This window comes from Perissodus microlepis, chromosome 6 (assembly GCF_051167445.1).
Source record: "Perissodus microlepis isolate ML-2025 ecotype Zambia chromosome 6, ASM5116744v1, whole genome shotgun sequence".
Lineage (NCBI taxonomy): Eukaryota > Metazoa > Chordata > Actinopteri > Cichliformes > Cichlidae > Perissodus > Perissodus microlepis.
Genome location: NC_140466.1, coordinates 13,614,174 through 13,641,809, shown reverse-complemented (window position 1 = coordinate 13,641,809; position 27,636 = coordinate 13,614,174). Strand labels below are relative to the sequence as shown.

At 41.6% G+C, this 27,636-nt stretch overlaps 1 protein-coding gene across 6 annotated transcripts in view; it reads right to left on the bottom strand.

Annotated features, from left to right (window-relative positions):
* Positions 1-436: 436 nt before the first annotated feature.
* The window catches only part of LOC146385258 (nucleosome-remodeling factor subunit BPTF-like), a 56,732-nt gene continuing 29,532 nt past the window's right edge, over positions 437-27,636 (bottom strand). For 5 of the 6 annotated variants that reach the window (XM_084930881.1, XM_084930883.1, XM_084930882.1 and 2 more), the window contains 18 exons: positions 27,537-27,576; positions 27,054-27,276; positions 25,835-25,984; positions 21,450-21,580; positions 20,712-20,826; positions 20,074-20,291; positions 18,393-18,633; positions 17,983-18,260; positions 17,627-17,740; positions 17,193-17,354; positions 16,778-16,860; positions 12,929-13,154; positions 12,426-12,745; positions 11,842-12,015; positions 10,267-10,459; positions 9,536-9,620; positions 5,566-5,752; positions 437-2,839 (listed from right to left, as the gene is read on the bottom strand). In XM_084930881.1, the coding sequence (XP_084787007.1) occupies positions 2,803-2,839; positions 5,566-5,752; positions 9,536-9,620; positions 10,267-10,459; positions 11,842-12,015; positions 12,426-12,745; positions 12,929-13,154; positions 16,778-16,860; positions 17,193-17,354; positions 17,627-17,740; positions 17,983-18,260; positions 18,393-18,633; positions 20,074-20,291; positions 20,712-20,826; positions 21,450-21,580; positions 25,835-25,984; positions 27,054-27,276; positions 27,537-27,576 (2,977 nt within the window). In that variant the 3' untranslated portion in view covers positions 437-2,802. The other variant, XM_084930884.1, reaches the window with a different exon arrangement.

Here is a 27,636-nt window from a genome sequence, read left to right as displayed (position 1 = left end):
CACTGGGTATTTTCTCTCTGTTTAGAGTTAGATCCCATCAGTTTCTAAAATACTCAGACCAGCCTATGTGACACCAACATTATGATCAGCTTGAACTTCAGCAGGTCTTCTTGACCATGTCTACAAGCCTAAATGAGCTGCTGCCATTTTGGGTGATTAGACGTTTGTGTTAACGAGCAATTGAGCTGCTGCAGGTCGCAAAATGACTGGTGAGGCTATGTCCTCACAAAGAGCTATTCAAACATACCTTTGTCTGCGCGGGGGAACACAGAGTGGAGCAGACAGAAGTCTCTTTGGGGGAAACACTGATCGAAGACATTTGTTTTAGACAAAATATGAGAACTGCTCATCCAAACAACCTTAAACTTGACTAAAACAATGCACTACAAACAACCTTGTACTAAGCTTAATAAGCAGAGGCAATGAGAGAAAACACTGGTGTCAAAAACATTACTTTATTATCTAGGATGAAATGTCCTATCAAGTACAAAAGAGAATCTCCTCAGAGTTGCCACAATCTGTTAAAAACATAGAGTACTTTTATCTGCAGTTACGTTTTTTTTTTCTTTTTTCCAACATTACTCAAAAAAACTGAGAACTTTTCATTGATATGAATAAATAATACAAGAAATGCAATGTCAATATAGACGTTATGCTGAACTGGTTGGTTTCTTACAAAAAAGAAAAACTCTGTACAAGAGTTACTGTGTCACTCTACCCCGTTCAAAACCTTTATGCTCACAATATGCAGCACTTTTAATATAAAGGGCAATTTCACCTAAATGTAGAGTTCACTTTAAAGAGAAAAAAATAGACAGTTAAAATATACAGGCGGGCTTAGTTGCTGGTTCAAATAGTGAAAAATAAAAGTTTCTACTGCTCTAAAAATCTCTCATCTCTACATATTTGGACAGCAATAATATACAATAGAGATTACAAACAGTGGATAAAGCACATTATCGTCAGATTACAAAGTGACCCATGTTTGAAAAGACAGACATATGAAAGACATACAAACACACAGAAGATGACAGAGGCTACTTTATCTCTCAACTCTAATTAAAACACCTGAAAATGTAAAAACTTTGCGAGTAAAACTGAAACGTTTCCTGATTATAAACAGTCTCCAACATATAAACTAAAAGACAACTGCAACTTTGCCTTTTAACGGCTCCCCTCCTACAAAACGGATGATCACAAATTACAAAAATGCTCCCAGAAATGCCAAAAATGCAGTTATAAAATTTTCATACAAACCCCACGGTACAAAGACTCCCCAGTCCCCCCCACTCCACTCGGAGTTTACCCTGCTGCCGCGGACCGCAACATAACTGAGTTGATTGTGAGTGGAAAAGTCCATTACCCAATTACTTAACCATGCTTTGAGGCAGAGTTGAGAGACAGATGTGAGCCAACCTGTCAGCTTCAGTGAATTATGCTGGAAGAAGTGGCTGAAAGATAAGGAGAGACAGACTTACAGACTCAGCCACCGACAGAAACGGACACCGGAGTTCGATGAGAGGAGGGTGGAGTACTTGTAGGTCGGTTAAGCCTCATACAAGTTTCACCTTCCCTGAAGGCCTTTTAAAAAATAAAATAAATCCCCCTCCCTCTCCTCATATATTGACCTTTGCCTCTTTCAACTAGTCATGTTTAAGGAGGCACAAAACTAGCTAACTTTTTTTTAAACTTGCATTTTAGAAGAACACTAAATGGAAAAAAGGTCAAAAGAACGGCAGGATGCTGTGGGTGGGGCAGCTTATTTTGGGTGTTCCCTGTGGAAATCAACATGAAAGCACTGCTGCACTGAGACAAAATGAAGACCCCCCCCTCACATGATGTCCAATTTTTTTTTTTTTTGTACAAAATTGAGCTTCTGTTACAGGGGGCTCATCTCAGCATCAGCAGGCTGCTTCGATAATATACAGTGAAATGTGACCCTGAAAGACACACTGACTTATACGAGGCTGATTCATGCTTCATGCAGCACTACAAACCTGAAAACAATGTGGTCAGTATAACTAGGTCTAATGTAAGGTGATGCTGCGTCTTCAGGACTGGCTGAATGAAGCTGGTCTGCAGTGCCGACCTATCTTTGTGGGGTTATTATTTTTTCCTGGCAAAAACAAAGGTGGCGCTTATTGAATATGAGGGAAGTCAACTCCAAATTGCACATTTAGCTTCAGATGAAACATTTCCCGACATCGGCTGTGCACATTTTACAGCAGTTTCCAGTTGAAGCAGTGGCTAAAATCGAGCGGGATGTTTGCATTGTGAAAACGCGACAGGATGAAGTTAAGAAAGGGGGACAGAAGGTGACACTTTGCTATATAGGATACACAAAACAAACAAACAAACAGCCATCAGCTACAGAATGAACTTCCAAGAGTCTGCTGCTGCTTTAAAGATAAGACTGCCACCGACCATCCAACGAGCGCTGCTGCCTCGCCATCTGCGCTCTCCAGGCTTTCTTCTCATGGAGGGGCTACACTGGCAGGGATGGCTGGTTGGGATGTAAAAGGCTGCCAGAGAGTAAGTCTGCAACTGCCCTGCCCCCTGGTATGAAGACGACACTGACATTTTTCATGACAAATGAACCTTTTTCCAATTCACTTCTTTCTTCTCAGCACTGCAGGTGCCAGGTGAGGTGTTGTGTGAGGTGGGGGCGCCGTTCCTCCAGAGAGGAGTCGGGTTCGGACGCAGCCTGACTTGGACCACGCTTCTTAATCAGTCAGAGGAAACCACAAGCCGGGTCTGTGTGACACCTGGTTTGTTAAGTTTTTGTTTTTTTTTTAAGCAGAGCTAAGAGGCAGCTGACTGCAGCTTGTTGTTATGTGACCTACAGAAACAGGCAAAGAGAGGAGGAAGAACACAGTTGGAAAACTTCTTGTTGTTGTTTTTCTTCTTATTTTTTTATTAAAGGCTTTACAAAGTGACAAATATGTGACTAGGGGAAAGTACAAAAAAAAAAAGCAATAGCAAAACATGTATTGGATGCCAGTGGGTCAGACGGGTTGTTGCAGACCAAGCAGCCATGTTGGTGAAATGTTACTGAAATGTGTGTTTTTGATGTCGACCCAACAATAAGTATACAGAGAGTCTTTTTTTTTTAAAAAAAGATTTATTTTTATTATAGTGGAGACCGCTAAGCTCGTCATATTCTGAATATGAAAGCTAAACTAGATTTTTTTTCTTCACTCTACTTTGTTTTTACAGCGTAAACCATTATTTCCTTTATAACATAAAACATATTCCTTCACAAAAAAGATAAAATATGAACATGAAATATAATACATGGGTACAGCCAATAAAGAAAATGTAATGAATGTCAAAAAAAAGAAGAAAAAAAAAAAAGAAATGAGGTAAAAATGTTCTGCAGCATGTTATAATGGCAAAAAAAAAAAGAAGAAAAGAACAACAGTTCTATCAAAGCAAAAGTAAAGTGTGTGTTTGTGTCGCTCACGTGTGATTTTACAGTCAAAATCAACACCTGTGATCAGAAACTGAATCTCAGAGACAAACAAATTTAGCAAAACTTCTTTTTGCCTCAACAAAATGTCATCTGGTGGAAGAGTGTAAAAAAATACATTTTCCCTTGAATGGTTTGTGTGACCAACATGGCTGCCATTGTTTTGTTTTTAATGTTTTTAGACAGTAGAAACTTTTTTTCTCCTTTATTTGCTTTTAAAATAAAAAAAAATGATCACACCTAACGTGTGTCTTAATATATGCACTTTCTTACAAAGTTTTTAATGCTGTTTTTTTTTTTTTAAAACAAGTGAAAACAGCAACATCCAGGATAGCGAATTATGTTTTGTTTGTTTTTAAGAGTGACCCCGGCACCCAGGAGTCTGACATCACAATCTGCAAGAGAGAGACAGAGAGAGAGAATGGATGACGTCAGTACATGCAGGTGAAGTACGTCGCCACCTCAAGCACATAAAGCTGGATGCAGACCACAAGACTTACTGAGCCCATTAAAACATCGTGGCTCAAACGCTCACAGGCGCTCCATCTTCTCAGTTAGGAGACGCCCGCTACCCTCCTCGCCCTATTTAATCAAACTAATGCACACACACACAAAGAAAGCCACCTGAAAGATAATGTGACTGAATTCCTGCCATCTTGTAGAGTGCATCCGACCAAAGCAATCACATGGCACAGCGAGGACAGCTCAGTGAGATGAGTTCAGAGGCACGACCAAGCACAGGCAGACAGTGGAGAAGGTGTCGGGTATAAAGGTGCATCTAAACAGGTCTGACTTCCACAGATCATTCCCTACGCTCTGTCATACGACATGTCGGGGTGAATGGTAGAAAGTGGGTTTTTTATGTAGCTGCCAGCATGAAGTGCTCCGACGACACGATGAAAGCCTGAGCAGGTTTGTTGTTAGGAGTGCAAAGATGAGCTGACTGAAGCCTGAATGTGTGAAAGTGTGAAGGTCGCACTGATAAACAGTGAAGGTGTGAATGAAAAGAAAGGAAAAAAAAATCCAGTAATTAAGCAAACACAACTCCAGCAAAACATTATCAACGACTATATAAATCTGACAGAGTGAAAGATTTGAATTAGACGTTTCTATTCTTTTCTTTCTGAAGTGTGTATTCCTCGTCCGGTTGGTGTCAGTGGATAATGTGAAATTTGTTACAAATACAGGATGCTGTGCCGAAAACCTCCTTGCGATTGGTTTTGGTCACTTGCAGGTTGCCGCAGTCGCCGGCAGTTTGCATGGAAGATGGCGAATTGTCTGCAAACTGCTCCCTGAGCTTTATGCAAAACAGAAATAGGGACCTCAAAGTGAAAGCTCTGCTTTAATGCTCCAACCAAAACATCTGAAAAGGCCCAACTTTTACTCGTGAAAGCAAACGTTCTCCATTTCCGATCTGCATCGCACTTATTCGTTTCTTTATGGCTCAGACAGTGAGCGGCCAGTGTTTGTCAGCATTTTCCATGCAGACTATTGGCAACTGTGGCAACCTGCCTGCAACCTCCAGCAACCACCTATGAACCAGGTTTCCCTAGCGACTGGAGGTTGCCAGGGAGTTCTCTGACTGGTCTCTATGCCTGTGAAACTGGGGCTTTAAATATGACCATACTGGATCTGTATCTTTAGACCTTCTGTTTCCAGAGGAAAGCCAATCAAGAAAGCTGGCGTAAAGGGAAGGGCAGTTGAAAAGGGAAAGAGTTTGGTATTAAGGTCCAGAATTATATTTAAAAAATAGGCACAATAGAGGTCCCTTTAACAGTGTTACCGGCTTATTTCAGACAGAACAAGCTTGGTGGTTGAAAGAACATTTAAAACATTGAGGAGAACCATAAGATAGTGATCCAGGAGCAAATTTATTGTTATTTTTCTGTGAGAGATTAAATTTTATTGCTCTCACTAGAGTAAATCTACCAGTCAGAGTCAATCATATAGGGCTACAAGTGAAACTGCTAATTAGTTGGTGTCTTTCTGAAAGACACTGAAAATTCTCTCTGATTCTGGGCATTAAAAACAAAGCCCATCTTCGAAAGTACCCCGCTGCCATTTTGTTATCCTCATCATCCTCACCGTCATCTTACCTGCTGGCTTTGAAGCCTTTGAGTTTCTGGACAAAGAAGTTCTCCAGAACCTCGGCACACTGGTAGAAGGGCGAGTCGCTGGGGTTGTAGTAGCGGCAGTTGTCGAAGATTTTGGTCATGTCTGCTACAAACTCCGTCAGCTTGATGTACTCGCGTTTCTGTAACCTCTCCTCCATGGTGGAAAGGTCTGGCAAAGGGAGATTTAAAGATCTGGTTTGGTAAAAGACTTGATGGCAAGTTTGTAATATGAACGTCATTTAATTGTTAGTTTCTGGCAGAGAAACGCATCACATATGCGGAAACAGAGCACAAATATCTGGGTTTTCTAATCGATTTTGTTCCACAAATCAGCATGCTTGCTTCAAAGTAATTGCAGCTTATGTGGTATGTGCTTGACAGACGTTCAAATATGTTTCGTGGAAGCACAGAGCGTCGCTTTATATGTGACAGCAAAAATCCACAACCTCTGCCAGCATTAACCTCGATCTATTCAGCCTTCCAGATTAGTTACTGAGACGTGACCGATTCGTCATTCCTGAGGAGAGCGCCATTATCTAAGAGTCATTTCTGAGGGGGTGGAAAAAAGCAAAATGGTTATCAGTTCCTCTCTTGAAAGGGAGCTTTGAGAGTTGCTAACCTTTTTAAAACAAGTAGAAAACTTAAGAAAATAAGAGATTTAGCAAAGAAGCTAACTGGCAACAGATGAGGCTCTACATAATCTGCCGTTGCTGGCACTTCGCACTGCGTGGCATCCCCAGGGCTGCGTTTCAAACAAACACATCCGACTCTTAACCTCTTTAACCCCCACCCAGATGACCAGAGGCTCACAAACCTCATGGTCAATATCAAAGACCTCCTTCTTCTCTGTCATCAGATTTCATCTCAAAACCCTCCAAAAACTACCAACGCCAGCAGCTTCACCAGCCAAAAGCTCTTTTTATTTTTTGTAAACCAACAAGGACTTTTTCTTGCGGTGGACGGGTGAGGGGAGGACTAGAGTTTCCAGGACCAGGCCAACAGGAGCTGAATGTGGGGCTGGTCCCTTTCCACAGGGAGCCCGGCAGACACGGACCAGCTCATTAACGGTTTGTTTGGATGGAAGTTCAAAAAGGCCCTGTTGACGCAAGTCCCCATTTACATGGCCGGTTTGATCTGAGTTGGAGGGCTTCCTCCGTGTTGCCCTCCTGGCGGGTGGTGTTTTTTTTTTTTTTTTTTAATGTTTAAGATATAGAGCCTGGGTGTTACTTCCAGAGCCTAAAGCAACTCCAAAATAAAAAACCAGCACTACAGAAGCAATTTTATCGCCTACACAGGGATAACTCCCAACCAATCCCATTCCAAGTTACTCAAATTACAAAGTACAAATTATGTACCAACTCTAACTTTTGTTTTTATATTTTTCTCCTCAAGGAGGCTACACACTCCCAACAATTACAGTGCTTTTCATCACCAATCTCTTAATCGCACCTCAAGGAGACAAAGTGCGTGGAAGAGCGAGGAAACATATTTGTGTCTTTCATCACACGGCATGTTTTATAAAGGCTGCTTAAGACTGATGCTGTGAATTGCAAGATGTGAGGACGATGCGAAGGTGGAATGTGAGGATGCATCCTGTCATAATGAAACTAACCCTAGAATAGATCACACAGCTATAAAAAGAAAGCTTGATAGTCATAGAGAGTGTTGCATCATATTGTGCACCTTACATATGTTTTTACTGAGACAACCATCATATACAAAGTCCTTAATACGACCATCTATTAATCAGTATTTTGCAATATTTTCAAAATGCAAAAGTTATAGTAGTAGTTAATATATGCAACAGTTAAATTTTACTGATGCAGCTTTGTCTTTCTGGCCAGGCACAAATTATTATAATAAATACAAAAACACCTTCACAAATGAGGTTTCTGGGAAAATTAACCTTCAGCAACATCGCCTAAAAAAGGTATTTACCTTAAAAAAAAAAAAAAAATCAATGGTATGCTGCAGAAACTAATCACCATATGCAATTTTAGTAAATGAGCTGAAACGCTTTAGATTCAGTGATATCGCTTTCAAGATTTCCAAATTGATGTGGGTTTTATTTCATTTCAGAGAAAAAGCTTCAGGAGTTATATTATGTAGACAGAAAATGAGGGGAGCTGTCAGAAAAGTTTAGAAAAAGTTTGGTTAAAATGTGCACAAGTATAAGTTCAGAAGTAACACAAACAAGGCTCAAATCCAGACCAGACGGCAACCTGCGGGGTTGAAAAATGAAGCCAGCACAGGAGTGTCAAAAACTCCCACAGAGACTGGCCACAAAAGTGAGGCAATCCCCATAGAGTCCCTTATCAAAATGCCCAACCACCTGTTATATTAACATATTTACAGCCTGGTACAAAAGCTGTTTGTTTTTCTTGTTTCTACAGCTAATTTAACAGTCCGAAGGACTCGAAATTAGGGATGGACCGATCTGATATTACGTATCGGTCCGATACTGATCTAAAGTACTGGATCGGATATCGGAGAGAAATAAAAACAAATGCAATCCGATCCATTAAATATCACAAAAGCACCTCACAAAACTTGCGACATGGTGTAACTCAGCTCATAACCTTAGCAGTCGGAGCAGTATGCGTCACGTGACAGAGCGGCTGAGCGTGCGAGACCTCTCAGCGGTCTGGTTCAGCATTTGGAGCCTCGCTACCAAACCAGCATTTCATCGCAGAGAAAGTTATCCCAGAGAGAAGTAAAGCAAGTGTGTAAGTTCATCTCTGAATGTTTGTAACGCATTCCCACGTTAAGCTTAACAACCAATATATGGAGTGACTGCCTCTTCTCTCTCTCTCCCTCTCCTGTTGCTACTTCAATCATGAAACTGATCAATGATCAGCTGATCGGCTTTTCTGTCGCGACTCCCGTCTCTCTTGTTTGTTTTTGGCCCACTTTGCACCAGAAAGAGGAAACCAGCGGCTGAACAACAGCAGCACGTTTAAGCTTGATAAGCTGTTGTTAGAATTTATTTAATATTACTTTCTACACCAGGATCTTTTTCTACGTAGCTGACGGCTGGTAACTGTGCAGGGGCGGATCTAGCAAAGTTGAGCCAGGGGGGCCGATAGGGCATTAACAGGGAAAAGGGGGCACAAAGACATAGTGTTTTGTTTTTTAAAACTTGAGTATGAATTTATACAAAATGCAGCAAGATATTAAAAAACAGTTTTATTGATTAAAAAATACACTATATCGGATTCATATCGGTATCGGCAGATATCCAAATTTATGATATCGGTATCGGACATAAAAAAGTAGTATCGTGCCATCTCTACTTGAAATGAAGGCAACTGAACTTCTTTTTGGTCACCTCTGATCCAAGAAGCTTCTTCAGTGCTAAAAAACTGATGGACATGTATTTAACCCCAAGTGTGGTTGTCCTCTTGGAACCCCTGAGAGTCACTGACCCGCCCCTGTAACCATCTGTGAATCAACGCGTGGGTCATTACTGTCATCATGGGGAAAAGGTGTGAATTACCTTCCTGAGACACTGCCCCATCCCTCCAACATGTGAGCTTTTAAGGTCACATGGGTCAAGCTGTGAGTGGGGATCGGACTGCATTAGAGGTGACTGATAGTTGGTGTCTCTGTTTGAAGTGCCTATCTGGATTTTGTTGAGGGTGTGGCCCCTTTCACTGACATACTTGCAGACTTGCAGCTGTAACTTATACTTTTAACTTGTAATCGTACTTGAAATTTGGGCTTTTGTTTTGGGAGTAAAATTCTAATATTTTATTAGTTTAGTTAGGTCACTTCTAGCTCCAAAGAAACAATAACACTCATTGAGGCTATAAGATGCATCCAGAAACCGATGGGTGACATCCAACCTTCTGCCCATCCTGAATAGGATTCTATAACGTTTTATAAATAAGACAAGAGCTACTAACTGTTCATTTACAAATTTAAATAACTGAATTCACAACAGTGCACTCACCCATTGGTTCCTTGATAACCCTGTAGTAGTCTGGGGCGTCGTTCGTGTCCACTGGCTCCAGGAATGGCCACGCCATTTTATGTGCCTGCAGAGGTGGGAGAGACAAAAAAATGGAAATAAAGACAAAGAAAGGCGCTTGAGAAAGCTGAAACCAATGAAGAAAAACAAACAGCACCATGAAAATTACAGTGAAAGCAGGTGGGTCAACACAGATGTTCTCTCTCACTTTCTCCCACATTTCACAGACACACACACAGACACAGACGCAGACACACACACTCACACACACACACACACACACACACAGAAACACACACACACACACAGGCTGCTGGACAGAGGAGGAGAAAATTAGAGGAGAAGAAAGAGAAAAGAAAGGGAAGCCAGAAAAGACGCCGAGGCCAGGCAGCTGTCCAAGTAGGGGGAGCCAAACCCATCAGATAAGACGCACACAGAGGACTTTTGTTTGTGCTCTTGCATTGTAATGGGGCTACACGGAGCTACGTTAGTGTTTTTCCCCATTGCTGATAATAAAACTACAACTACAGTGCTGCTGATTCAGATACTGCTCGGTGTGTTTATGTACTTGTTTGTGACCCCCATAAATAAGCTTCTGTGACTCAACCTTCTCTTCCACAGCACACATTAGCAGGTAGTCTAGGCTGGAGGGTATGACCCCATCTCTCGTGTGAGAAGTGAGCTTGTGCAACAGCTATAAATCTTCAGTTCACCTGTAAGGAGCGCAGAATTCTTCGCAGGCCATCGTAGTCCTTGTCGGTGAGCGGTGTGAAGACCGTCATGGCGTCCTCTGTCGATTGACACTGAGGACACACATATTCGTCGATGTGGTTGGCCTCGCTCTGCAGGATTCCCACGCAGCGACCGTGGTACCAGTTCTGACATCGATCGCACCCGATGTAAAACCTGAGTAGATGAAAAGTAATCACGGATTGGTGTCATTTACACATAAAGCACTTAAGATGGATTCCTATTTGAAACATGCACATATTGATAATTAAAAGAAGAAGAATTGTTTGCTTGGATAGTAAAGAAGCCATTTTTCATGTCTATGCTTACACGTTCTTCACAGGAATGCTAATGCTTATATCTTTGCTATGTTTCTCTGTTTGCTTGACTTTTTGTGTGGAATATTTTAAACTACTTATTAAGAAAGTCTTATTTACCGAATGAAACAACAAGGTGACACGTAATAACAGTTGGTAAAAATGATTCATTTCTTTACAAATGAATAAACTCCGTCCATTAAAAACAGCTGCAGCAACTAACTGGTCGTCCAAAGGGTTCCAGGTGCTGCACATTCAAACTCTTATTGGCTGCTTTTGATCACAGGCCACCTGGTAGAAGGCAACCTGTCTCCAAACAGTTGCAGGTCAGACTCAGACTGACTGGCAAAGGTTTGGAATTAGTTGCTGTCTAATGTATAAACTCAGATTGCCAACACACTGCAAACATTCTGAGGCAGTTTATGCGAACCAGTGCAACTCACCTGCAACACATCTCTTTGCAATAGTGGACTTGACTCAAGGGGTTGCCAACTGGTTATATTCATAAGTAAAATTGAGGTTGCTGAGCACCTATTGCATTAAGCAAGTAAATCTGTCCTGACGCAACTGCGTCACTATTTGTGGAGGAATTTCTGTTTCAAGCTGCTGGATTCTGAATGTATGTAGTTAATATGAATTTCTGTCAAGGTAGACAGCAACAGATTTGAGATTTTGTTTGTGTATTCCAAACAGATTGCACGTAATTGCCAACTTGACCCCGATTAACTGTAAACTGATATCAGACTGACTATTTTATTGCTGTCTTGATGCACCAAAGTCACTTTGAAGACAGCAACTGACTGTAAGTCGTCACAGACCCCCTCCCCATCTTCCAAGTAACCATTTCAAAGGCAAACCAGATGTTGTTGTGTTTGTTGTGTCTCAAATCACTGTTTTTACTAGTGCAACCGTAGCATAATACAGATTTTGATATAACTGGATTTAAGGAGCTTAGAAAGAAATTTAAGAAGTCCTCGATGACTGAGAACCTACACAGACATAACTGGATTGCTACTTTCGACCTTAAAACATTAGAACTGGTATCTATAGGGAAAAAAAGTAAAACATAAATATACTAAAGAAGACACATTTTCATCAGTTCAAAATAAACTCTACGGTAAAAATGAATGAACCAAGATGAGTTTAAGGAAATTGCAAAAGGAGCAAAAATAGCAACTGTGTCTGAAATTCTCACACACTCCATTAAGCTGAATTTAAAACAATTAAAAACTTGCTCCTTACTGTGACTCGTCATATGGTGTCTGACAGATGCAGTACAGCTCCTCTGTGCTGCTCTCCTGGCCCCGCTTACACTCCACACAGATGTAGTCGTCCATTTTCTTGGCCTCCTTTTCTGTGATGCCCACACATTCTCCGTGATACCAGTTGGTACACAGATCGCAGCCAATGTAGAACCTTTAGAGAGAACGAGGACACACAGGTGTCACTGTAGACAGTCCCCGGTTTACAGTAAGTCAATAAATACAATAAATTTTAGTTTTAAAAATAAACATATGAGATTGGAAGGATTTGTTCTGCAATAGAAGACAGGTTTAATTCAATGAGGACTTGATGAATAGAGCAATACTGAGTAAAACCCTGAAAATAAGTGTACATTTAAAAAGAGTAACTGGCTGAGAGTGAGAACATCGTCTATTCTTTGACCTCTGATATCAGGGCAGTAAAAACTGTGAATGTTTTAATGTGGACAGCTGCACGTCTCCAGTCTTTTTTCTTTTTATTCAGCTTAGTGCTGTCACCAATGCAGCTAAACTCGCTCATACAGTATTTTTATTTTGACAGTGTTTAACAGAGCATCATCATACTTGGTCTCATCGTAGGGCGTCTTGCAGATGCAGTAGAGCTTTGTGTCCTTCTTGCTCTCTTTTGTACTCGTCGTAGAGATCATTTTCTTCTTCTTGGACTTGGCTGACGTTGTCATCTCCCTCTCCTCTTCCCGTTTCCTCTTGTGTGTGGAGCTGACAGTCGTGCTAAGGTGATGCTGAGAGGTGATGTGGGACAGATTTTGCTGTTGCTGGTTGTGGGTGGCAGCGGCGGCGGCGGCAGCCTGGGCTGCCTGTTGGGCTGCAGCTTGAGCCCTTTCCTTCTCCCTCCTCATCCGCAGCAGATCCCTCTTTAGCTCCTCCTGGAGAATTCAACGCCAGAAACGAATGCGATTAATGTCACTTCCTGCCCTTTTTGTGCAAAATAAAAGCATTCTAGTGCCATTTGTCACCAGTTCTTTATAGTTGCCTTTAAAACATCACGCCCAGAGTAAAAACCTTTATGCTTTTTTAATATTTTTTCATGTCTCAAGCTTGCTTCATACCTGGGCTTCTAGCTGCAGCTCCTTGTCAAGAAGTGCCCGCTTCTTCAGAATCTCCATCTTGAGGCTCTCTTTGTGTCGGTAAAGGAGCGAGGAGAGCTTACTGGCGTTGGCTAACCTCCTCTTGGCCTCCACCACCTCTTCCTTCTTCCTCCTCTTGGCTGCCTGCCTCTCATCTTTGTCTATCCGGTCTAGGATGAACTTCATCACCTGGTTGCACACGATCATCCTGAAAAGATGAGAACAGAATATGGTCGAGAGAGAAAACAAGAGAGTAATCACATCTCTTAAAACTAAAAATCACAACTCATAAAAGCATACTGTATTTAATGTTAAAGTGCTGAAACTGTGAATGTTGCAGACTAATTAAAAAAAAAAGCTAAAAGAAGAAATAAAAACCCAGAACTCTACTAAATCTAATGAAGGCCCATGTGAAAAAGTGCTGTGGCATTTTAAAGACATTAAACACACATAATACTCCTGCTGAGAGAGCAGAGGAGGATGAAAGGGCTGGGAGGGAAAGGATTATCACATATCTGAAGCTAGAATTCAAAAAGTCAGTACAGTCAAAGTCACAGAGGAAGAAATGTATCCCTATGACACACCAGTGGGCTGGAGCAGCGCATTAATCCAAACAATGCTTCTATGTTTCATGAAGTACAACCTGTGTGGCTACTTTGAAATATTAAAATTTTGCTTTCCACATGTAAGAAATGGCAGTCCCTGTCAATGAACAATGAAGGCATTTCTCTGAAAACAAGCCCGCGAGGCATTTTCGTGGCTCAGTTGTGTAATCCATGTAACTACAAAGTTCTGACTCAGGTTCTGAACTTTCATCTCTATCTGGCTCCAAATCTCTTCTTTCCCAGATGTGAGCAATCAAGTAAGGGTTAAAATCTGAGAAATATTAGGCAGATTATGAAGAAAAGCGACTTTGAACGTGGCCTGATTGTCGGTGCCATGTGGGGCTGGTCTGAGTATTTCAAAAACAGATGATCCTCTGGAATTTTCCCACACAACCATCTCCAGGGTTTACAGGGGATGGGCCGAGAAAGAGAAAATATCCAGTGAGTGGCAGTTCTCCAGGAGAACTGCTTCAAGCTGACAGGAAGACAACCGCAACTAAAAACAACCACTCTTTAATTTTCTTGGTACCCTTTAGGCCGCTCAATTGTGCATCACTTAAACACCACAGCCTCCTTAGTATTGTTAATGACCACATCCATCCTTACAGACTATAGTGTACCCCTATTCTGACAGCATTCCACCAGAATAATGCACTCCACAGTCCACATCTCAATCCAACTGAGCAGCTCTGGGATACATTGGATCGGGAGATTTGCATCATGGATGTGCAGCTGACAAATCTGCAGCAGCTGTGACGCTCACGTCAATACTGACCAAAAATCTCTGAGGAACATTTCCAGCCCTTTGCTGAATCCATGCCACAAAGAATTAATGCAGTTCTGAAGTCAAAAGGGGAGTTCAACTCTGAAGCAGGCGGCGAGTTTAAGCTCAAACAAAGTGTCTAGCACCAAAACCCTCTGCTAGCAGCCCACTGCTTAGAAAAGCATGAACATTTCCTTCTTTTAAATTCTGAGCCAAACACGATTAATTTCTAAAAGTGTTAGGCAAACGTGACATCATCTCTAGTTTTATTACTCACCCGCATGTTTTTACGGATGCAGAGAAGACTATTTATTTGTCTAGTGTTTATTTGTATAAGACTCTACGCTTCAGTGGCAAGCGAGTAGACTTGAGAGTTGGAAGACTGGAAGAGAGGCATGTTGAGAGATGAACAGAGAGTGGGACTGGATTCAGGAGGAAGAAATGTTATCCACGCCATTGTTATTCAAACAAATGAGAATCCATAGAGGGAGAAAGTTACATGTTAGCAGCTTCACTTCGCAAAATCAAATAAATCCACACGATTTATGGCTCTGTGTTCCCAGTATGTTCACTTGTGTTCGCTAACATTCACAGACGAGATCGAAAGCCGTTGCCTCGTTCGGCGCAGAGTTTGTGTGAACAACATGCAAACACATCCTCGGCTGCTGAGGTCAAAGATCGGCCAGGGATCCTACCGCGTGCCCGCTGAAGTACAGAGGCCAAATGCAGCGTGAAAATGGAGGAATAAAGCAGGACGCACATAAACATGCAAACGGATGCCAAAGTTCCGCGTTATTACTAACAGAACTGTGTTTTGAAGGAAAAGAGAGAAAAGGATGACATGAAGAAATGGAAAAAGGTTGAAAAAATAAGCAAAGACAGACAGCTGCTGCTTGAGCTGCTGTACTGATGTCACGGTAGTCTGGGTTTGGTATTTCAGGTCTGTGTGAATGGGTACAGTGTTTACACAGTGTCTGTGGACATAAACAAATGGTTGTCAGGGTCGGCTATAGGTCAGAGTATATTCTAACTAACATAAAAACACGGGAAGGAGGAAAGGAAGAACAAAGAAAAACATTTTTTTAAGCATTTGAATATTTTGGCTTTTATTTTACAGTTGCAGTTGTCCTAACTAAGCTTAGTAAACAAAACGGTCTGGTAGCAGCAATCGTAGCTCACTGCCTGGAAAACAAACACGTTCTGCATAAAAAAATATCGACCTACTAACGGTAGGATTGGTCACAGGGATGATGCAGTGAAAAATGGGGCGGCTTAAATTTCCGACTAATTTTTCAGTCGCTTTTCTGAAGTTTACGGCACCACAAATCACTGAAGGACTCGAGGAGAGATGTATATTTTTATTGTACAACTCCCGTCATTTATAAATGGATTTGCCTGCTTGTAGGGTCACAGTGAAGACATGCAGCTGTTGGTGGTTACACGTCCAAATGTTCCCAGGCTGTTCTGCACCTCCCAACAATGTGTTAGACAAAAGTCAGACGGAGAGAGAAGAGGATCCCGTATGGGCTGCAGGGAGCATGCACATGGGCATGAGAAGGTATCAAGTCAAAGACACAGTAGTGTCATGCAGATGCTGCAGGCTTTGGATTGAGATCTGGTGACTGTGGAGGCCATTGCAGTACAGTGAACACATCAAGCCAAAAAACTCAGTCAGAGATTGGAGAGTGGGAATGCAGTTGTAACAATAGGATGGACATTTGAGGAACGATATGTGGGTGAGCTGTGACTTATAAACGATGCTTAATTAGCATTAAGGGTTATGAGTCAAATCCACCCTCCAGCCAGGTAATCTGGCTTCCACCCACGGTCCAAAGACATGCACTAAAGGGGGCTAATAAATCACTCCCCGCACCAGCACATCACTTCTTTTTTTTCCTCCCTGCCTTCCATTGCTGAGTTTTAGTGAACCTCAGTTTTCTAGTTTCTATCTACTTTGAGACTTGAAGGTTTGTGAATTTAGAGATGCTGTTCTGTGTATCTTGGTTGAAATGACTGGTTACTGGAGTTACTGCTGCCTCACTATCAACTTAAACCAATCAGGGCATTCTTCTCTGATCTCTGCCATTAACTACACTGAGGTTAGAGAACTGCTGATCACTGGATGTTTGTATTCAGTGATCTATTCTTCATAAACCTAGACACAGTGCTGCATGAAAACCTCAGCAACTTCTTACATACCCAAACCAGCCTGTCCAGCACTTAAAACCACCCACTTAAACCACCTTTGTTCCCATTTGGTTACTTAATTTAAACATCCGATCATCTTCATCGTCATGTCTACGTGCCTAAATGTACTGTTTCTACCATTTGATTGGCTTATTAGATGTTTGCTTTGAGAAGCCATTTAATGTGTCCTCCCGGTACTAATGAAGTGTTAACCTGTTGACTTTTAAAGCAGCACATGTGACACACACACAAAAAAACCCTAATCTGGAGGCAAACCTCTGATTCTCTTCTCTCTCTGCAGGCGTCATGGTTTTCTTCTGCTTCAGGTGCTCGATCACAGCGTTTTGCTTCATGACCACCTGGAATATGCGACACAGAAGGACGACAGAGTAAACCTCATGGAAATACGAAAAATCAGAAGTATGACATTCATGGTAACAGGTCAGTCAAGGACCTGTTACCGTGAACTTCCAGCAGTTTGATGCGAACAACATCTATCTATAGAAATGTATTGTTATTAAGCAAACACAGGAACAAGCATTGCCAGGATAAAGCTTTGTAAACAAAGACAGATCTGAGCTGTAAAATTAAACAGAGTCCAGGTTGAAGGGTGACGAATGTTTATTTACTGATGGCCAGGAGTTTTGGAGTGAGATGATAACCTGACTGTGACAGCTGCGTACATACACACCTGTTTCTGAATGATGTCGCTCTGGCTGGCTGCGTTGAGCGCCAACTCCCTCTTTGCTTCTGCAGCTTGTTTCTTCTTCTGCTGCTGCTGCTCTCTGAGCTGCTGGATTCTCTGCAGTTGCTCTTGGACAGATGCGGCCTGGATGGTAACCACGTTCCCAATCTGTGCAAAGCAGAGTGTGGCAGTCAGCTTGTGCTTTAAATGGGGATTCATTGGATAGTTTTTTTTTAAAAAAGTGGCTTTGTAAATACAGGAAAAAAGGTAGAGGAATAAAGGATCAGATTATTTGACATCTTCATCCCAATGATGACATGTTTGGGGTCATTAGAACATGTGCAATACAATTTTGCTACAAGCTTAATTTAATCCAACGCATTTTCATTCTTTATTTTCTGAGGATCTAAAGTCCTGGAGTAGGAAGCTGAATCTAATACCTGTCCTCCCTGAGCTGAGGTGGTCCCACTCTGTTGTATCTGGATGGGAAGCTGCAGCTTGATTTGCTGTGGCAGCGTGCCTCCAACCTGCTGGGCCTGCAGCTGGGCCAACACCTGCAGCCACAACACAGAAAATTCACAATTTTAACAAATCACACTGTCAGCTGAATCGCAGTTCAAAGTGGGAAACAATGGCAAATCCACAGACTGCACCAAACAGCAAACCGGTTTACTGCCGGCTGCTGTGAGGCTTTCACTGGAGGATTTTAAATGTGAATAAAAGTCACAGTCATCAACTTTGAGGGGAAAGGAGTGACTGAGGATGCAGTTAACTTTTTTGCTAGTCGTAACTATACCTGCTGCTGAAGTCCAGACACACTGATGACGTGGGACGTCTGCTGCAGTTGCAGCTGGGTAGTTCCTTCCTGTGTTTTAACCTGCAGCGAGGTAGGAGACTGGATGGGCATATGGGCCTGCGTCTGTGGGGGTAACTGGCCCTGAGGGCTGGCCGATGAAGGGGTGCTGGCGGTGGCCAGAGGGGCTGCCCCTGTCTGAATCGGGGCAGCGGCCTGCTGAGCAGGTTGGGCTGGAGTTTTGGTTGAGGTGGAGCTGGGCTGACTGGTTGCTGTTGTGGCTGGAAGGAGAAAAAGGAAAAAGCATGCACTTAAATTCAGACATCACATTTAAGTATCACATTTATTTTTTATCGCTTAATGCAAGCTGTAGAAAAAGCCCTCATCTGCCCTTCATTTGTCTCTTATCATACCTGTGCTTGACGTGGGCGTAGCAGCTGAAGCCAGCGGTGTGAAGAGGAACCGCTGCACCTGGCCGTTGGGCAGCGCCGCCTGCATGAGCTGCTGACCAGGTCCTGGAATGACAGTGACCCCGTGAGGTATGACCTGCAGCTGGCCGGTGGTCTGACCCTGGCCCTGAACCATCACCGTGAGAGCCTGCTGAGTACCACTGGCACCAGCCTGCCGATCCACACCAGATCCAGCCTGCTGCTTCTGTGGGAGGATGAAGCAGAACGGGAAAGCTTGTGAATAAAATTTTACAGTCCAGTCTAATCCAAAATAAATTGCCTGTTGTAACAAATGTTGATTGCATACCATTATCTGAGGAGTAGTAATACCCTATTTCCCCCACTAATTCCCAAACCTCATTACAACCAGGTGAAATTTGTTCAGAAGGAAAATCAGCACTGCGTGCATCTTGTGTACACAAGACTTTCTTTTTAACCCTCCAAAATCCCATCTGAACTCTTTAGTGATGGGTCTGATGCATCCACAGGAGTCCATCATTTTTTTATTATTTTAAACTATTGTGAGAAAGGGCATTTTACATGTTAACAAATAATTGCCAACAAGCAGAAGGAGCCACTGCCTCTCAACTGTCTCTGACTTTTCTGCCACTGCTTAAAACATGTATGTGGTTTAAGGCACCATCCACTTTGTGTTTCATAGTTCATAAAATTGTAAAACACCATTTCTTTAAGAGAAATCCAGATCAGATACAAGGGCAATGCGGTAATGTCTTGTTTTAAATGCAATATTTTTATGAGAGTAAAGCCTTTTTCATTCATTGAATGTAAAGTTAATCCTTTACTGGGTGAAGAACCTTATATGTTAAAGTGATCTGCAACATAAAAGTTCAAAGAAAAAAAATCACAAATATAAAATAAGTCTTGTAACATCAACACTTTTGGTTGAAATGTTAAATTTCCAAGTATTTCAACCCTAGTTTGTCTTAGAAAGACTTAAAGCCCTTAAAAAACTATTAATATCAAATAGGAGTTTATGCAATATTCTAAAATTGTCAAGCTGAACATTTATAAATCTGAATACACAATTAAAGATAAACGTATAAAGACAAATGTATATCTGCAGGTTATTTGTCTTACTTTTAAGAGCAGGATGAGTGTAGTATATAACCAAGATCAAATGGTTACAGGCCACAGTGCTGTTTGTTATTTATTTATTTATTTTTTTAAAGGCCTATTATGATCACTTCCAGCTTTATATTTTTACACTTGGCCTCTACTTGAGTCACTTTGCATGACTGACTGCTCAAAAAACATCTTGTTCATCTTAGACCGATCCCTTTTGTGCTCCATCAGCGGATCCATTCTCTCAGAGAAGCTGATTTAGCTCCTCCCCCCTTACGGCCACCTTTGCTTTGTGCCAACTCTCTACTGACAGCCTGCCCTTCACTGACAGAAGGATTTAACAGAAGGTGGCACAGCCAGAGCCGTGTGCCTGAGACGACCATACTGAGGATATCCCCCCTCTATGACAACACAGAGCCAAGAGTAAGAAAAAAAAAAAGCTGCAAGAGTTTAGAGCATATGGAAAGTAGTCAACTTTCCATACGTGAATTAATAAGGGGAAATCCATTTTAATGCTGCCTGTTGTAGATATGCTGCTTGTGTATGACAGGACCTCACAAACCTGCGTGAGCTGGGTGAGCTGTGCCAGGGTCAGTTTGACCTGGCCTTGCCCCTGTGCTCGTGGGGTGCCGGGTGGTGTCTGGCCTGCTGCCTGTCCCGCTGTGTTGGGACTGGCCACTCCCTGGCCAGTGACCGTGGCGACGGGGCTGGCGGCAGATATTGCCGTGGAAACTGCCTGCCCACGAATGATCTGTGTCACTACCTGCTGTCCACCCTGACCTGAAAGAGAACAATATCACAAATTTAACAACCAGGCAACAAACTGTATAAACAGTGGGTCACTTTTACTCTCATCCAGTAGTTTAACTTGAGTAGTTTTCAGCATTTTTCCCGCCACACTTTGGTCTTTGTGGGGAGGCAGTGTTACATGACACTGAATATGATTACTTACAGTAACGAGTCTGTTATAGAGTCTGTCTTAATTTATTCAACATAAACCTATAATTTGTTATTCCTGAGAGTCTATAATGGGTAAAATCAAATCCGAAAAGAAAATGGTGCAAAAAAAATCCCCCCAAAAACACCCATATTTATAACAATGATGGCAATTTTAAAATACTTTCAGGGATCGGGTTAGTTTGCCAAAACAGATATCAGTACTCATTTATTCTTTGTTCAGCCAAAATGAATGTAAATCACCTTGTTGGACCACGAGGGGCGTTCGAAGTATCGTCTTTCCCATTGGTCCTGTTTGCTGGACTGGCGTTCGGATCATTGTCATTCCTGGACGGATCTGACTGCCACCTGCCAGAACCTGGGAGATATTATCCATAAAGACAGTATTAATGAATTATTCCAAAGCCAGCAGCTACTTTTTAAACTAGGTCAAAGATCCAGGTTGGGTTCATGCAAAAGAAACATGCCTAAGACTGATTAAAGACAAATAAAGAAATAAAAAGTTCCACAAAATTTGACTTTGCTATAAGGTGTTTATCATAAAGCTACACCGTTTTCTCTATAGACAGCACTCTTATGCTTATCTTTGGCTAAATACATAACAGAGTACCCAAAATGCCATAATCTGTATATTAAAATTTTGTGTAGGGAGCATGTGTATAAAGTTATCATCAGTCTCTGCCAGCCAGGCCCCTGGGTGGGTCTGGGGCGGGCGTGGGGTTCTGGGGGCGCTCCATCTCCTACATCGTCTCACTCTCAATTTATCGTAGTTTGGATATTCTGCTATAACTCTACCCCATCAGCCTTTTACAGCAGAGGGGTAATCACAAAGCTCATCATCAAACGCAATAATATCAAATTGTATTGTGGGGTGTTGGGTGATTCCCATCACTGGCAAACACGGTTGAAAATAATATATCAACACAATTATGAACAAAAAGTACAAACTAGAGCTGTAACCTGAGAAAACAACAGCTGTACCTGTTGTTGGGAGCCCGCGGTATTGGGCCTGATGTTGAGCGTGGTAGTGCGAGGCTGGAATGTGGTGTAGGTTTGGGCACCTCCTGCCGTGCTGGATGGGATGATTCCCAGCACTTTCTGCTGAACCACACCTGCAGAGAGGAGAGGAGTGGAGAGACAGAAAGGAGGGTGAAAAAATTAGAGGTGAGTAACATTTGAATGAGGTTTCTGAGGGAAGCTTTACAAGTCTAAAAACGACAAAGAAAAGAAGAAAATTTGGACGTGAAGGAAATACTTTCGTGATGGTGTCTGCAAAGACGTGGCTTAAATACACGATAAAGATTTAAATAGTAAGTTTGGATTGCTTATTGCTTTACATTTAACGACTACAACAAACATCAAACAAACAAAAATATTCTTAATAAGATTAAAATGCTCAAAACTAAAGTAAATTCTGATGTGAAGCAGCGGTTACCCGTTACAAAAGTGAGCAGCTGTACAGAAGTCCTACATTAACTCTGCTGAATAGATTATTTGTAAGCTTCTCTTTTTGCTAGAGGGACACTTTTTGATCACGGCACTTGTAAATATTAGTTGAGCAGGTAAACAAAATCTTCAAAGGCCCACTGAAAGCTTAGTTGGGTTTCCCCCAACATACCTGAAACCCCCTCATATATTATGCATGAATTTCACATCCTAGTTCTTAACTTTAATCTGACAAAGCCGGCGTTTCATAGCTGTTCACGGGGTTCTCTGCCTTCACGAGCTCACGTGAAGCTGACGGCAGAAATGGAAACCATGAGAGCGTGGCTCTTTTTCCCTCTGCTGCCTCGTTGCTGTGGTTTTTCAACCGCAACTGAGCAGGTAAACCTATATATCAAGGGTTTCCCTCTTCAAACAGGGACGTTAAGCCCGGTCGTAAGACTGAGGGAGTTGCTGCTCTGGTCACACACATCAAACAGGCTTTTCTATGGGCTGGCTGTTTGGAGAGGTCGAGGAGTTGGGATTCCGGTGAGTGGAGAGGTACACTTTTATTCAAAAAGACGAAGGGGGAAAAAAAGAAAAAAGGAATCCTACTATAGAGGGCTACCTGTCTGGGAAGCAGACCTCAGGGTAAACTTGTTTTCCTGCCTAACTTCCTTAAGCCCTTCCAAACCAAACAGGGCACCAAACAGTCATGCTGGATAAATACACATGTCCATTAAATGGTTACACTCCACCTGAACTTAGTTTCTCCTTCATGGCAACTTCAAAGGCAAGAAAAATCACTTTATGCTTGGTGAGCATCATTCTCATTTTCAATTGAATGCCTCTTTTTTTAAAATATATATCTAAAGAGGTGTGTAAAATTAACTGTAATGTTCCTTCTTCTTTTTACAGTTTTCTGGGAAAATGGGATTTTGCACCAGCAAGGTGATTCCCAAAGAGCTATTGGCTGAAACCTTGCCATGTGCAGTGTGAACCATTCTTCAAGACTACTTCAAGAAAGTACAAGAAAGCTTGCCTAAGAGATTTCAGTGTGTGTTTCAGAATAAAAGGTGATGATACCAAATAGTGAATTCCAATCTTGTCAGCTTATTTGTACAAATTCTGTTTTTGCCTTATTTCCATTTTTTGTATATGTTTCAATACATCGCTGCACATATTTCTAATTTTCCTACCAAAATAGAAATGTGACGCGTGACTCTGGACTATTGCACGGCGCTGTAATCATCAGATGAACTCTTTTTGTTTTTATTTAGAGAAGCCAAATTTCACTTTAACAGATGTAATGTTTAAAAGCACATGCTGACATAATAGCACTGGATATGACTCACATTAGAGCTGTCAGCAGTTTAATGAAGCATGTCAACATGACAGGCCACATCTCCAAAGTGCTGAGCAACATTCATCCCTATAATTTGACAGGGCCACAGACAGAACTGACGGTGTCCAGAACAAACCATCGTCTCATCCAAGGTGTCAATATTGACATTTCAAACTGCTCAAAAGCACAGGCGTTCGTACAGATACTACAGTTTTGAATCCACAGTCTTGATTTAGAACCTCAGACTACACAAGTCTACCATCCCAAAAACCATCCAACCAAAATAACATCTTCTTAAAAGAATACCACGCCAACAAGACAGAAGCAGACACGGTGTGCCACACCAAACCAAACCAGTGACTCATGCTGGCTCACACTAGGCACCACAATGGGGTTGGTGCAGACCAGTCTGGTATTATTGCCGCCTCACAGCAAGAAGGTTCTGGGTTCACATTGTGGGCCTTAGTATATAATATACTTTGCATAAATAGAATACAGCAGGGATGGAGTTCATCGAAATTCATAGGACCTAAAAATTGTGTATGAAACTAAAATATTTTTTAAAGAAGAAGCCAATGGCCATAAATTACAATATTTACTAGTATTATTTTCAAAATTCAGTTGAAAAAGTTCCACGTTTGTTGAATGATCTTATCGCCTTCAGTAACTTCAGCAGTCTCTGCATTGCTGCTTTACATCATCTCAAACATTACACACAGAGTTACGTTTGGAAAGACGTTCCTCTCATTCGGTCCACTGTTAAGTTGTATTTAGCGCATACAGTTGTAGGATAAAAATTAGGGATGTGCGATATGACCAAAATCTCATATCCCGATATTAAGACATCTATCGTCCGATAACGATATAAATCACAAAAATGTAACATTTTCTGTAAATTCTGTGAATCTCGGGCAGCTCGACTTGCGTGAAGTGTTTCCAGCTGCGCGTCATATAGCTGGAGTCGACTGTTTTAACCGATGCATGAAACGATACATTTTTAGACATAAGTTGTAACGGCCGCCGTTTTCTTTGTGAGTATTTATTACACGGCGTGCTGCGGGGAAAAGCCTGTTCTAACGTTTGACTCTAAGGTTTATTTCTTAGCACCTGACGGCTCTTATTTGCTTCTCATCCGTAAATATTCTGCATACTCTTTCACGTGATTCTGTTTATTTTGAAAAGTCTCAAAAGGATCTTTGAGCTTTATTGTGAAAGGTTTATGTGGAAAATACCGTTGTTGTTGCTAACAGCAACATATAAAAACATGCGCTTGTCCGGCCATAGTGTGGTTATATTAAATATAAGAGAAAGAGAGAACTTTAAGATTTTAATATAGCCACTACAGTGACCATCAAAACAATTTAAAAAAAATTGCCGTAAACAGTTTATTTTGCGACACCACGAAACAAACGTTAGCGTAAAATGAAACGATGGATGTTTTTATATTGTCATCCGATATATATCGTTATATTGAACAGTCCTAATAAATTCATTCTCATTTTTCATTCCCTTTAAACAGGCAACAAATATATATATATATATATATATATTTTTATCTTTGGAGTGACAAAACATAGAAAACAATTAGAAGTCACCTTACAACTGATAAACTGCGGTGCATTCACATCTACGAATGCAAATGATTGTAGTGAAACCAAGCCCTAATCTAAATAGTAAATGATAATTCAGTTGCACGTTAATTCTCATGTAATAGAAATCTGTCAACAAACAATTTAATCACTGATGGAGGATGGACAAAGGAAGAAGCCATTAAACTGTTTCCCCACATCAGGAACACTTTCCTTAAAATTGTCAGCTAGTTGAAGTTTGTCACTACACGCAACCACTTTTCTGACCCATTATTATCATAAGATATATATACACACAGGTATATATTGGCTACATCAGTTGTTTTCGCAATTCGTTTCATGTCTTTAAGTTAGAAAGCCATGCTTAAAATGATGTACGATATTTCAGGGTAAAGAAACGGGGCCGGAGAACAACTGAAAAAGCAAACTAAAGCTACCAGTGAATCAGAGAACAAATCAGCGATGCAGGGTGATAAATCTAGATCTAAACCAAGCTAAATACAGTATTTTAGATGCATGTAATTTCATGCCCATTAAGAAAAACATGGTTGCATTTGAACCATGGTGAATCTGCGACAGCTGTGTGACTGATTCTGAAAGAGTGCTTTAAATATTGACCAGCTATCCTGACACTTGAGCCCTGCAGTTCCCCTAAGTCGTGTTGTTGGCTCGCTGACAGTCGCAAACAAGGACAAAAGGAACGCCTGATTTGAAAGGTTCAAAAAGTCCGGCTTGCAGCAGCTGGCACCAATAACATTTATGAAATGAATAAAGACAAGCTCAGTCCCCCTGGAGAACTCTGTGTGTGGTTAGTACGCTAAATTACTTACAATGGCATCCGATTCATGGGCCAGATCTAATTTGGCCCCTCTGACACATTTTAAATGCTGCTGGTGTGGATCTGATGTGAGGCAATGAAAACAAACACACATGCATCCCCAAATGGACGGAAAGAAGAAATGCTGCCCGAGGTCTGCCTCTGAGGTGTGACTTATTAAAACCAGCAATACCTCCTTGCGAAGTTGGCACGTTGACTGTGACGATCTTGCTGTTGGCAGGTAGTGGCAGCTTGGTGGTCACAACCTTTCCACCAACAGAGGTTCCCGTAATCTGGAAAGTGTGCCCACCAGATGTGGCCACCGTGGTCTCTGAGCCCGCTCCTAATTAAAGGAATGAAATAAACAAAAAGGTACCTTAAATACAGCTACACTGCAAATTCAATAATATTTCCCTTCTAATTAACGCACATAACCACTGTGCTTAAGACACAACACAGGAAATCAACACACTTTAGAAATGCTTTACAGTTTGCTGAGTTGAATTAATAAAAAATAAGAGAATTAAAAATTAGAAAAGAGCTATGCCTAATAAAATGTCATCTCCAGCACCAAAACATATTTAAGACATTTATACATTATGGCCTCCTCTGTAGGTGATGCAAGCTGTCACCCGTCTGTGCATAAACTGTGGTAAGGACTTGCTCTCCATTTCTGGATGAGTACAGCCTGCAGCTGTGCAATGAACACATGAACCCAGCATGTCCCAGGCACGGTCAACAGGAGACAAAATGAAGCTAAACGCTGGCCTAAGTAAGAGCCTGCATGTGCTCATGATCCAGAGGAGCCCACGATCCTCTGGCAGTGTGGGGACAGGAACTGTCCGGCTGACAAAGCTGCAGGGCGGGGTGCAGTCGGATTAGTTGGAGAACCTTATCTCTGTGGCTCCAGTGAGATTTCCATTAAGAACAATCAGATGTTTGCTGTCATGGAGATGCAAGGGTGCAGCAACACCTCTGACACGGATGCCAGCATCCAGCATAACAACAGCCCAGCCTTGATGAAGATCAGTTATGACTCATGGTGGCATACACAGTTTGTTCTCTTTTGTTTGTGTGCGTGTGTGTGTGTGTGTTTGTCTTCTGAGACAGCTCCCTTGCAAATGCAGTAAATCAAAGCAATTGTGAGCAACTGGTTCAGTTTGTGTTCAGTAAACAAATTACTAATCCATGACTAGTATAGTTAGACTGTAAATTGATTTTAAATTTTTAATTATTTCTTTTTCTTCACGTAGCTCTAAAACAAATCCACTTCCTGGTACCAGCACCTGTTGATATATATAGATCTTAAGCATTGTTCTGATAGGTCCTACAACTTTATTTAGTATTCAGGATATTATAAAAAATATATAAAAATACTCCAAATGCTGATTATTAGTTACACTGTAAAGTACCTTGTGTGCTTTGACCCTGCTTCACCCAGGTAGCAAACGACTGCTGGAAGTTTTTGTTCTGCTGGAATGTGACAGGGGTCCCCATCTTGGTGGACAGGACCACCTTGGTGCCGGGGGTGCCCTGGCCTGACAGTGAGCCAACGATCACTTTGGGTGTGGCAGCAGGTGTTGCAGGACTTCCTGCTGGGGTTGTGACGGAGCCTGGTTTCTGCTCAAGACGTTTCTGAAAGAATAAACAAGTTGATCACAACATTAACTTATTTATTTTTAAAAAAAGCCCCAAAACAATAAAATACCGTGACCTGGACTTGTTTATCTTTTTATCCAGGTGGGACCACAGATGTCCTTTTTTCCACTCTCACAAAGACAAAAGGTTTACCGTAAGTTTGAAAAATAAATCAATGATTGAATAAATAAATACAATAAAATAAAATAAATTGATAAAAATGAAAAAACAGACTTAAAAAACTGAACCTCACTCACCTTGGCCTGCTCAGCTGCCTGAGCTTTCTCTTTCTCCACCCTGTGAAATGAGAATATGTGAAAAAGGTTAAAAGATAAAAAGAACAATTAAAAGATTATT